This window comes from Ixodes scapularis, unplaced genomic scaffold (assembly GCF_016920785.2).
Source record: "Ixodes scapularis isolate PalLabHiFi unplaced genomic scaffold, ASM1692078v2 PGA_scaffold10__122_contigs__length_95168666, whole genome shotgun sequence".
NCBI lineage: Eukaryota > Metazoa > Arthropoda > Arachnida > Ixodida > Ixodidae > Ixodes > Ixodes scapularis.
The window spans coordinates 84,743,092-84,754,775 of NW_024609836.1; the positions used below are offsets into that span (position 1 = coordinate 84,743,092).

The window sequence follows — 11,684 nt, forward strand, 5'->3', positions numbered from 1 at the left end:
AAGCATGCCAGATGATTGAAATAAACAGCATTGTCTTTCATAAGAAACGCAGCATTGCATCTGAAAATTTGAGAAAAAAAAATTAAGAATGTACCTCACTACTCGAGTTCAAATGAAACCGTCCGCCGGTCTTCTAATTCTCTTATATAAGTTCGAAAATTATTGAATTCCATAGCGTAGGAAATTCGAAAGTTCGAATTTTTTAGTGCAAGAAATTCAGAAGTTTGAAAATCATCGAATTTTTTGGTCTATCAAGTTCAAAAGTTGGAAAGGCATAGAATTTTGCAGCGTAATAAGTTAGAAAAGGATCGAATTTTTTAGTGCAAGAAATTCAGAAGTTTGAAAATCATCGAATTTTTTGGTCTATCAAGTTCAAAAGTTCGAAAAGCATAGAATTTTGCAGCGTAATAAGTTAGAAAAGGATCGAATTTTTTACTGTCACAAGTTCGACGGTTCGAAAAGCGTCTAACTTCTTAGTTTAACAGGTTCGAAAATTCAACTTCTGTCGAATTTTACGATATAGAAAGTTTGAAAAATCGAAACCTTTCGAACCGCTGGATGCGATAGTCGAAACTTCGGTTCGAAAAAAGTTTGCGGCATCCCTAGCGCAAATGCACAGCTGCACCACATTGGTTTTTTTTGTTCCTAATTGCCACACAAGTGTCTTATTTGTTTGCCTAACTGCACGCAACTGTTTTACCAGTAATGCAGTTGTGTTCCCCGATCTAGTTGCCTTTGCAGGGCGTACGCATTGGTGCGCCCCTACCTTTACTTCCATAGAAGTCTACGTTGGACGACTTCTGTCACTGGTGTGAAGCTATAATTACAAGTTTGTTCGGCTGTAAAGTCCAGTGTTGTAACTCCTCTGCAGGCCACAGTTCGTAAACATCCTGCAAACTGAAGATTTTGCTACTTGCTTCCCACATTCGCAAGAAAATGCATTTCCAGCTTTAAAATGTCTGGAACAACCCGGGTATGTACACCGCAACTCTGGCCAGCAGCTTTTCTTTTATTTCCAACACTGCATATTGGGGGGAAAAAAAAAAAAATGGCAATCATGCAAGCATTACAGTTCTCTCTTCAAGCTATACTTCAAGCACACACGCAAACTTACACACACACACACGCGCACCGCTTTGCATTAACTTAGTCCTGCCGTAGCTACACAACGTCGAGGGTTCCACGTGCACGCATCACCTGTCCTGCCTTCCCCCTCCCCTCTTTCCCCTGTAGCCTCCGCCCCTTCCCCCTCCTCTCCCGTAGCCTCCGCCGTGCCCTTCCTGCCGGTCGTATCCGTAGCCCTCCTGCTGCCCGTAGTAGCCTCCCTGCTGCCCTCCGTAGTTGTCCCGCTGCCCGTAGCCCCCTCTCCCTCCCCCACGGCCCTGGTGGTCCCTCTGTCCGTCTCCGCGGCCGTACCCGCCGTCCCCACGGCCGTCGCGCTGCCCGTATCCGCCGCTGCCGCCGCGCTGGTTGTTGTCCCATCCGGCGCCTTGGACGCGACCGCTCGAGAAACTGGTGCCGCCTCCCCTACCTGCAATGCAACAATGTGGTAGTTGAGGACTCCATTGAGGAAACATAAGAGCAGAGTCTGAAAGAATTTGGGCATAGTCCCCCACAGGGTCAGAACGGCACCTCCTTCGAACCTGCAGGAGGTGCAACTACACTCTCAGTGTGCTCCCTGTTCGTTATTCGGTGAAAGGTAACCTCTCTTATCCTAGGCTCTCAGGGCAAACCACCTTGCATTAGGCTTCGTTTCGGCGTAACTTGGCAAAGAGTGAACCCCATCGCTCCCATGGACCAATCGGCACGACGGAGCAATGCGCGAAACACGCCTGCGTGGAGGAGAGCACTCCAACGATGTTCACTCTCAGCTTTCGCCGCTTGGGAACTTAAAATCCTTTCACACACTTGCGTTTCATGAAGACAGAGTTCCTGCTACCTTTTACGACGAGAGAATGCACTGGCACGCTGGTGCCTTCTACGACGTGGCCCTGGAATTTCACTTTCAAAGTAAAGGTTTTGCGGTATTTTCGTGATGAAACGTGCGTACGACGTACAGAGAATGGTTGTTTCTAAAATTGTCTAAGGTTTTCTGAGCCAACTGTGAAAGGATGATGCACATAAAGACTAGGAAATACAGTCAAATCTCGTTAATTCTAACTCGAGGGAGGATGAAAATTAGTTCGAATAAAGCCAAGTTTGAATTATTGGGAGTTTCCTCCCATAGAGACGCATGGGATGGGACCTGCATGTTAGTTTGAATTAAGAGAGCTTGAATTAACGAGAGTCTACCGTATAGGGAAGTGTTCTACGGCTACTTGGCAAATGGCACCGGTGCGTTCTCTGGTCTTAAAAGAACCCAAGGGGAGGAACTTGGACGTGTCGCGAGCGTGGCCAAGTTGGACTCTGACAGAGTACAGAACCGGCGCGACTCGCCTCCCGGGGGTCCCTCGGTGCGCTTCTGCCAGCTGGGCATCTCGGGGGGCGGGGGCTGCTGGTCCTCAGGACGGCCCCCCCGGTCCGGCACCGAGCCAATCAGCACCCGGTTTACGGCGCTCTTGGTGTTCTGGCGCACCCCCGCTCCGCTCGTCTTCTCAATCGCCAGCAGATCTGCAAGTCGACGGTGGCCAATGCTCGTACTCCCTTCGCGCTTCTGGACGGCCTCACTCCGTCAACCGGGAATCCAATAGGTATCCTTAGAGGATACTACGGCCAAATTTCGGCGCTTATTTCATGGTCTATTCGTGTTTGAGCGCACTAATCCAGTTGATTTTAAGTGACGATCACTGTCTCGCCTCGGGCCACCATGAGAGAAGAGGGGAAGGAGGAACTCCCCTCTCCCTGAAACTTTTGTGTGTCCCAGAGGTGCCTATTGTCCCTCTACAAGATTACAGAAGGTTTAGCCATCACTCAATATTTATACAAAAGCAGTTTGGGGTTAGTTGCGGTACCCTGATCGCTGGCGTACTTCGGCTGCTGGAACAGCTAGGACATCCTGTCGACATAAGCCTCGCTGCAGCTTTACTCCTCCCGAGACTATATGTCACGATTGCGCCGAATGTCACGTGCTCTCCGCTGGTTGGTCTCCAAGTGCTCACCAGAGTGGGCCGTCTATAACGAAAAATGCAGCCATCAGGCTCAAAATACAAACGTGAGACTGTCATTTACGGATATTGTGGATCATATTCAGCCTATTTCTGAACACGATGAGTATATTTCAAATTCCGTTGAAGTGTCCCTTTGAAGGGATACTGAATCGAAACTTGGAATATAGTACCTCCCACATTCAGAAATAGGGTAAACATGATCAACTCTATCTACTAATGACAATCGCCAGCTTGTATTTTGAACGGATGACTATATCTTTCCTTCCAAAGGACCGGTTCTAGAGGGCGCTCGAAGATCGGCCATCGGAGAGTGCGATGTATCCCGGGAGACGCGACGTCAACTGGCACAGCACGGGTAAAGCTGTTTGGGGGTTGGCATGGTTACGAGCTCCGCCACCCGTTACAACCTGCCCGTTTTAGTTGCCACTCCCCGCAGGAGTTGAATAGGCCGGGAGACAAGGGAAATCCGGTTCGACGGGCTCGCACGCACGCAGCTCGTCGCAATACTTCTATGGAGCGGCGCTGCTTTTAAATCCAGAGGGACATAACAACATTTCGTTTATTCCCTTTAAATAATGGTTTGGTGGCCTCGAGCAAAAAATTGGCCTCTCCGTGGTGTGGCCAGAACGTGGTTGACAGTTACGCACTAAAATAGGCGCTGAACTTCTTTGCAGTATCTTTTTTAAGTGTCTCCAAGTAGCTGCCGACCTAAAAAAAGATTATTTTTCCGAGTTCTCCTTATACTTGTCCGTAGTGAAAAAAAGTTTAAGCATGTTTGTAATACCAATACATACTCAAATTTCTATTATCATAGCTAGTCCAAACATAATCACTCTGTGCTGTCACAGCCTCAATGAGTGCCATAAGTAGTGGCAAATCAAGGTGGAACTGTACCAACTAACCTTGCCGTACAGCAGCCTGAGCCGTTCATCGGCAACCGCAGCACACTTCAACTTCGTCGCACATCCCAAAATCACACTTGGACGTAATTTGGTAGCTGGTGCGAGCAGCTGTGACTAACTCAAAATAGATTTGTAAGAATGTACGACAACTTCATTTGTTACTTCATTACATTTCAACTGGAGTAACAGACTCTGTCGCCATCCGAGAGTTACAGCTCTGGTTGGACTTGCCTTCCCTGGCAGCGAGGACGTGGCCCAAGGAAACCCGAGGCTCCGCCTGCATGAGCTGGCGTCTCGGCTGGTACACTTGCATGATCTTGTCCTCCTTGCCCTGTGGGATTTTATGCATTTAGTAATGCAATAAAAGTACTATGTTTACTCGGAGATAAGCTAACTTTTTTACAGACAAAATTCCTGTTATGTTTCTTCGTTAAAAGGATTAAATGTAGCGAGTTCGTTCAGAAGGAACGGTTTATGTACAATATTTACATGTTCATTCCAGTTGCTGCCGGAGTCACCATCGATACCCCCTTTCTCGTCGTCGTCTATATTTCAATCTCTTGTTACTTCTTTTTTTTGCAATAATTAATCAACAGCCCCCGCGAAGACCAATCATTGTGATATACGAAAAGTTGGGTCCCCCAGCACGGATAACTTTTTACGAAAACAGGCATCTCTGTCCCGGCGTTTGCCAGGCTCTTTTCGCAAGTCCCAATGATTTGGACTCGTGAAAAGAATCGAAAGATTGGATAACTGGAAATCGCAGTTCTCTACGTAAGTTTCAATTCCAATCACTGAAGCTCATGTCACCCTGCGAGTTCCAATCAATGAAGCCCAATCATTGGAACAAAAGAAGACCGACAGAAACAGCACTGTAAGTCCGCCCGTCTCCTTTTACTTTGTCCATTTCGTTCTGCTGTTTGTACCCTTAACAATGAACTAGTACCAACTGGCCCAATCGTCTTCCTTCATTAGAACTCGTGACTCAGTAAATTTGAATCGTACAACTCGTCATCTTACACGAGTTCCAATCGTTGGAAGTCACAACTGTTTCTGAGAGTTTGGAGAATCGGAACTCGCGACTCTTCGTGCCTCTTCTAATCGCCGGGATCCTCGTGAATGTGTGGACCTGTCTGGGAGCAAACACCGGCAAGAGCAGCCTGAGAAGGCAAGGGGCACCTGCCTTGAGCCTGTCGCCCCACTTGAAGGACTGCACGGTGACGTCCAGCCGCTTGATGAGCGTCTCGCGGCGGATGCGGTACTCTTCTTGCATCTGTGCCTGCAGCTTGGCCAGGGCAAACCACTGTTTCTCCGTCAGGCCCCCCTGGAACAGGGGCTTGCCCAGCGTATCGGGTCCGGCCTTGGGCAGCAGCTCACGCACCTGCAAAGCGGTGGACAACATACGAGTCGCAGCAGGAAGGAAAGCAGAGCCCTTTGCAATCGCGGTTCCACAAAAAACATACGAGAAAGTGCGCCCGAAAATAATTGTGTTTTATTAGTCCCCGAAATACACTACTGGTCGTCGAACGCTTTGTCTCCTCCCAAATGTGGCACCAGTGGTCCGGACAAGATGTCAAAGCTTCGGGGCTAACCGTTACCCGATTTTGCATCGTTAATTTCATTTTGTTTATTGTTTCCGCAAGGCCCAAAGGCATTACAGAAGGGAATAGCTGGGAAAAAAAGAACATTGGACAATAACAAAATACAAATTACGAGTTAGGCATAATCAATGAGAATATATTATCAATGGCAGTTCTAAAAGGCTCGGAATGGTGGATAATGTTCCTGAAGGGTGGTTCCAGTCCTGGGATGTATGAGGGACTAAAAGACAGATGAAACGTTGTGATCAAACTCGGAGCGCCAACCTTGTGCCGATAATCGAAACAAGAGGAAACATAAGGGGGGTGGGTATCGGGTCACATGAAATAGAATTACGTATATACCGACAAAAGCCATGAAAACACGGCGCCAAACGCCGCAAAGTACCAGGAATGGGCCCCATTTTGTTTAGTCTCCAACTCACTGGATGGACGGAGAAACACTGATGCGGGGAGGGGAGTGTTCTGACCTTGGTTTCAGTCTTGGAGAACAGCTGGGCTGGGGTGATGTTGGGCGGAGGCTTCCCAAAGCCCAGGGTCATGAGCATCCCCTTCATGGCCTTGGCTGTCGGCGACTCTTGCTGCGAAAATGCGTGCGGAAAGTCGCATCGAGGATTGTGACCACTTTTATGTTGCTATAGTTGCCACTAAAAACACTGTTTCTCATCAATAAGCCTTATGGACCTTTTTCCAGTAAGCCGCTGCATGTGCGTACACCCTCTCCCTTGCCTTGCTTCCCGCTGTCACCATTTTTGGAGGGCACTGTCCCACACAAAAAACATTGTTGGCAGTCACCTTTTCGCATATTTCGTCTTTTTTGGCGATTCATTTTTGAGCATAATTAGTAGTAGATCTAAAAAGCAATAAAAACTGATACAAGAGTACAATGCCAATGCGTTCTGCAGAGAGAAGGCACGTTAGGCTGCCCTCCGTTTGTAGTTTGCAGACAAACCCCCCCGGACGACGCACGCTACTGGAAAAAGGTTAATTATAAACAGATGTTCACCTTATAGCTTCAAACCATGCAATGTCAATGCAGCATTTCTATTTTAGGGAGCATTATAAAGAAACCACGAAACCACCTTTCTTTTTTACTTCGGATAACTATCGCCTAACACTTTACGTTCACAAAGCATGGAAGAACAGAAATCGGTCCTTGTTAACACTGGTGGTTTCTGCAAAATGTGCAGGCGTGAAGCTGACGTCCCTTTTCCTTCCCAACTTGAGGACTATTACTTGGCGACAAAAAATCTGCTCGGTCATGCTCATCAAGGTACGGGGAGCATCGGCCTTAACAACAGCAAAATGCACTAAACAAGAACGCTGCATCCACAAGCGTTGTTCCGGCACACGACAAAGTTGATCCGGTTTCTGCCACCAGCATCCCGGTCCCTATGACAGCCGTCGAGTGAAGCTTCCCCCTCGTGCATGAATGCCTCGTAGAGAAGTGGCATCGTACAGGATGGTTCACGCATTTGCACTTGGGTCTGACTGACTGCGTGCGACCGCTTACACCCAAGATAGCATACTGCCGCTGTCCACTGGGTAGCAAACGCTTCTAATCTGCAAATATATTTCCTCATTTTTTATGCATCAAACTTTCACCGTGGGCTGAAAAGACAAAGTTATGAACGACCCGTAGATTGAGCGTAGATCTCGCAAATGCTGCCTTGGGTCTGGCGCAGATCAGAAGGGATCTCCCGACAGATGGCGCTAGTGTGTCGTCGTAAGCCATTACAAGCGGTCGTAACGCAGCAGGTTGCAAACAAACGCAATTTTGTGAACTAGCCTATACCTACGAGACAATTGCATTACCTAAGCGTGCTCCGAGTCGGCCAACTGTGTGGGTGGATCAAAAACCAAAAAAATGGAAGACATCCTAGAACAGCATTCCTCAAACTCAGTGGCATGTGCTACAGTCTGCATGTGCTTCGAGTTTGGCTTTTCTGTTCCCCGGGTGACGCCGCTCACCATCTCAACCTGCAGGGCGTTGCTCTCGGGCTTGAGCACCTTGATCATGCGTGCTGCCTGCAGCTCGTCACACAGGAAGCCTGCGTCAAAGACGTCGTAAAATGTCGCAAAAGGCGAGGCATTCGTAATGACGTGGCAAACAAAGTTCTAACAAGGAGACCATGGATGGTGCCGTTGCCGGCGTTTATGCATGTGGCACATGTTTTGCACGGCTTCCAAAGTGACAAACACGAGCGTTCTCGGCTTATTAGAATGATGCATTGCAATTACCGCCGACTGCTAAAACGCTGCCTTCCCGGCCTTGTCGTGGTAACTCACGAAAGGGCAAATCAATGTGACAGGACAAGTGCGGGACTTTAAACTGCGTGTGGATCAAAGCTCGTCGAAGCTTCTCTCCCATTTTCTGCGCACTCCGTCGCGTGACAGAAAGGCGGCGGCCCAGTGGAGTGGCCTTTGTTGCTTTCGCACCAGCGAACCCCCGGCTGTCATTTGTCTTCCGACCCAACCTGTTAAGGATCGAGGATGTCACTGCAGGCTTACCCAGCAACATCAGCCTGTTTTCCTTGGACATGAGTCGCTGATTCACCGAGCCATCCGTCAGGGCTTTGATTGGACAGTCTGACAGTGGAAACGGGACAAGAGCCTCGTTCAGTGGAAACAGACGGCAGCTATTTTTATCCTCGCACATTTTTGAAAGACGAGGAAAACTTACGAGTTTCCTTCAGGAATGCACTCATCTCAAGCAAGAACGTGTTCCAGTCCTCGACATCTGAAATCAGCAGGGAAAAACAAAGTTAAGATATACAATCCTTTTCACCTCACGATGGACCCCCCGAGGAAGCTACGAGCGATCCAGGCAAATCCAATGTCGTGCAAGTGTCACATAACCTTCATAAGTCACGTGATACATTCGCAGTGCTACATTGGCTGGGAGAGCTCGTAGCGGTGCATCTTGTTTATTTATTTATTTATTTATTTACATAATACCTACATCGCCACAGGGCGTTATTGTAGGGGGTACATGGTACAGGAAAGTAAAACGATTATATGTCACATTGTATCAAACATGTTCAGGAAAACTAAGACTATTGATTGAAAGAAGTGCAATAAAACTGTAACAAAACTGTTACACAAAATCAGAAACATAACAGTACAAAACAAAAACTACAGCACACCACAATTAAAGGATGTCTAATAATGAGAAGGAAAACATGGCATCCGAAGTCTCAGTGACCACGTGCTGCGGAAGACAGTTCCAATTGATTTTGGGAAATATGAGTTCTTAAACATTTCAGTTCTACACCTAATATTTTTTATTTTTAGCGGGTGGTCCACCCTTGAGGAAAGGTAATCAGGATTATGTAAGTAGTTGTCCTTCACAATACCTGTTTGTCCTAAGTAAATACTTCTGAAAAGTTCCATTCTAAGATATTTTCTCCGCAAAACCAGAGATTTCCACTTCAGTTGTTTCTTTAAATCTGTTATGCTTGAGCAAAATTCATAATTATTTGCAACAAAACGGGCTGCTCTATTTTGCACGCGCTCTAGTTTCTATATTAAATTTACGTAATACAGGTCCCACGCTGGACAAGCATACTCTAAGATTGGCCTAACATTAGTTACGTATAACAGCTCCTAATATTTCTTGGGGCCATTTTGAACTTCCGTTTGATAAAATTCAAAACACGGTTTGCCTTTGCTGTTATTGCGTCGACGTGCTTAGTCCAGGAAAGATCGCTGCTAAGATAAACCCCTAGATATTTGACATCAGCTACCTCCTGAAGGGCAACACCGTTCAACTGATATTTCGATAGATAAGGCTGCTTTTTTTTTTTTATGAATCTAACATAATTGCATTTATTGATATTAAGAAACATTTGCCATTTGTCACACCAGGTCATCACTTTTTCAAGGTCTGACTAAAGCAGAAGAGAATCATCCTCACAATTAACCTCTCTATAGATTACACAATCATCTGCATATAATCGTACACTGCATGTTAGGTTTTGTGCCATGTCATTGATATATATCAAAAAGAGAGGTGGCCCAAGTACAGACCCCTGTGGGACACCCGAGGTTACATCTGCATATGGAGAATTTTGACCACCAACGACTACGCATTGTTTACGATTTAACAAATGATCATTTATCCAACCAAAAAGATAGTCGGGAAGGGCCAAGAATGACAACTTGTGCATATGTACTTTTGTGTTATGTGCATACGTAGCAGGTGTAGTTTTGTGTTCACGAGTTTCTATGTCACCGCACAAACTTTCAGAGCTTTCACTGATCCAGCCCCGAATGGGCTCGCCTCGAATTCCACTGATTTCCATACTTCCTTGCAACTCAAGAATTAGGTAGGTTGAGGGAAAGGAAGGCCGGGGAGGAGGAAGCATACAGAACGCTGGAGGAGAGAAGGGGAAACCTCCTCCTCCTCTTTAGCGTTTCGTCTGCTACCTCCTCCCCGTCCTTCCTTTCCCTCGCCCTACCTTATTGAGTTGCAACGGACTATAGTAATAAGTATCCTCACCTGTGATCGGGTTGACTCTGTCCTCCATGTTGGCGAGTTTGTTGAGCTCCACGGAAAGCCATGAGACGAGTTCGGTGAACTTAATCGACTTTGAGTCCTCGATCTCCCTCGTAAACACGTCTTCGTTAGCAAAAGGTCCATCGTAACTGCAACAAAAAAAGGAAAAAAAAGAAGAAAAAAAAATTAACGATGACCTGGATCTACCACGGAACAGCTAGCTCAGCGCAAGGACGATAAAAGAAGACTGTGTCACTTTTCGGCGTCGCGTTCTACCGTTTGACAGCTAAGTTCAAACAGATGTAATCACAGTGATGACCAGGTTTGTGACAGAAAGCTGCGATAAATAAGCGTCATCTCTCGAGCAATAGATGCGACGTGAATCGATTTGCATTGACACTGACACACCGGCAACGTGAGACTGAAAAGGATCAACGCGTTTTCACGACAGGGACAACTATGGACTATAAAATCGCCGACGTACCGAAGGTCTTCTAGGGCAGTCAAAACATGATCTTCCATGACAAGAGACGCCAAACACTCGGGAAACAATTGAAAGGAGAAAACGTTGCTCGAATTTTCACCTCGCTGACTACACCAACCTGACCAACCAGACAACCAGACCGGCAATCCACCCGGCTGGATGTTGGATTGTAGCTGGATTGGCTGGATTGGCGTAGATTCCTTCGATTCCTTGTAGATTCTCGATTAGTTCACTTTATCTCGTCCTGGATAAATTGGGAGAACTTTATCTAATTGGGTTGTTGTAGTATTTTGATTTGCACGCCATCTCGTGCAAATCAAAATACTACAGTTGTGACTTGCGCAACCTAACCAGAGTCTTAAAATCATATTTTCAGAATCTTGTTGATCGTACGGGTGAAAAATATTCGGTGTGGCTAGCGTTCCGTCCAGACGGAACGATAGTCGCCACTAGAGTTCCGTCTGGAACGCGGAGAGCTCGTGCCATTTGGGTCACTCTTTTCGGACTTCGCGTGTATCACTGGGGAGCTCGTTAACACACCCCCCCGCCTGCGTTCACGCCGCTTCGCGGCGACAGTGGCGACAGTATGCGGCTGCTAATTACAAACCTATTAAACCACTTAGCCCTCCGTACACGCCGCTTCGCGGAGTCCAGACAGCAACCCAAACCCGCTATGCCCCCTTGCACTTCCGGAAAGGAAGCAAAGTTTCGTCGACAACATGGGTTAATATGTTTCAGTGATAATTGTAAAAAAGAAATGTAAATACCAACAAAAAAATTGAGAGAAAAAAAAAAAAAAGTAACCCCACACTGCGGTTGGAACCCGGGCCCGCTGCGTGTAAAGCAGACACCTTTCCCACTACACTACACCACCACTTCCGAAACTAGCTTTCACCATTTCTTTTATACGAGACCCAACATGGACGGAACTTTAGTGGCGACTATCGTTCCGTCTGGACGGAACTCTAGACACTTCCAAAAATATTATAGTTTAAAGTCCTGGATATTTTTATGTGCAGTAAAATAACCGCGAAACAGGGTGGCAGAAGCAAAACATAATAAAAGAATGTGCTGTCGTTTACATGTTTTATGGAT

General features: G+C 46.8%; 1 protein-coding gene across 1 annotated transcript; it reads right to left on the reverse strand.

Moving 5' to 3' along the window:
- Positions 1-989: 989 nt before the first annotated feature.
- On the reverse strand, positions 990-10,787 carry LOC8025122 (protein FAM98A). Its single transcript, XM_029974202.4, has 10 exons — positions 10,590-10,787; positions 10,109-10,254; positions 8,291-8,347; positions 8,119-8,196; positions 7,579-7,658; positions 6,078-6,188; positions 5,193-5,390; positions 4,241-4,340; positions 2,437-2,610; positions 990-1,531 (listed from the first exon to the last, which is right to left on the reverse strand). Exons 1-10 carry the CDS (start codon positions 10,625-10,627, stop codon positions 1,194-1,196), a joined length of 1,320 nt encoding a protein of 439 aa, XP_029830062.3. The 5' UTR covers positions 10,628-10,787; the 3' UTR covers positions 990-1,193.
- Positions 10,788-11,684: the final 897 nt, after the last annotated feature.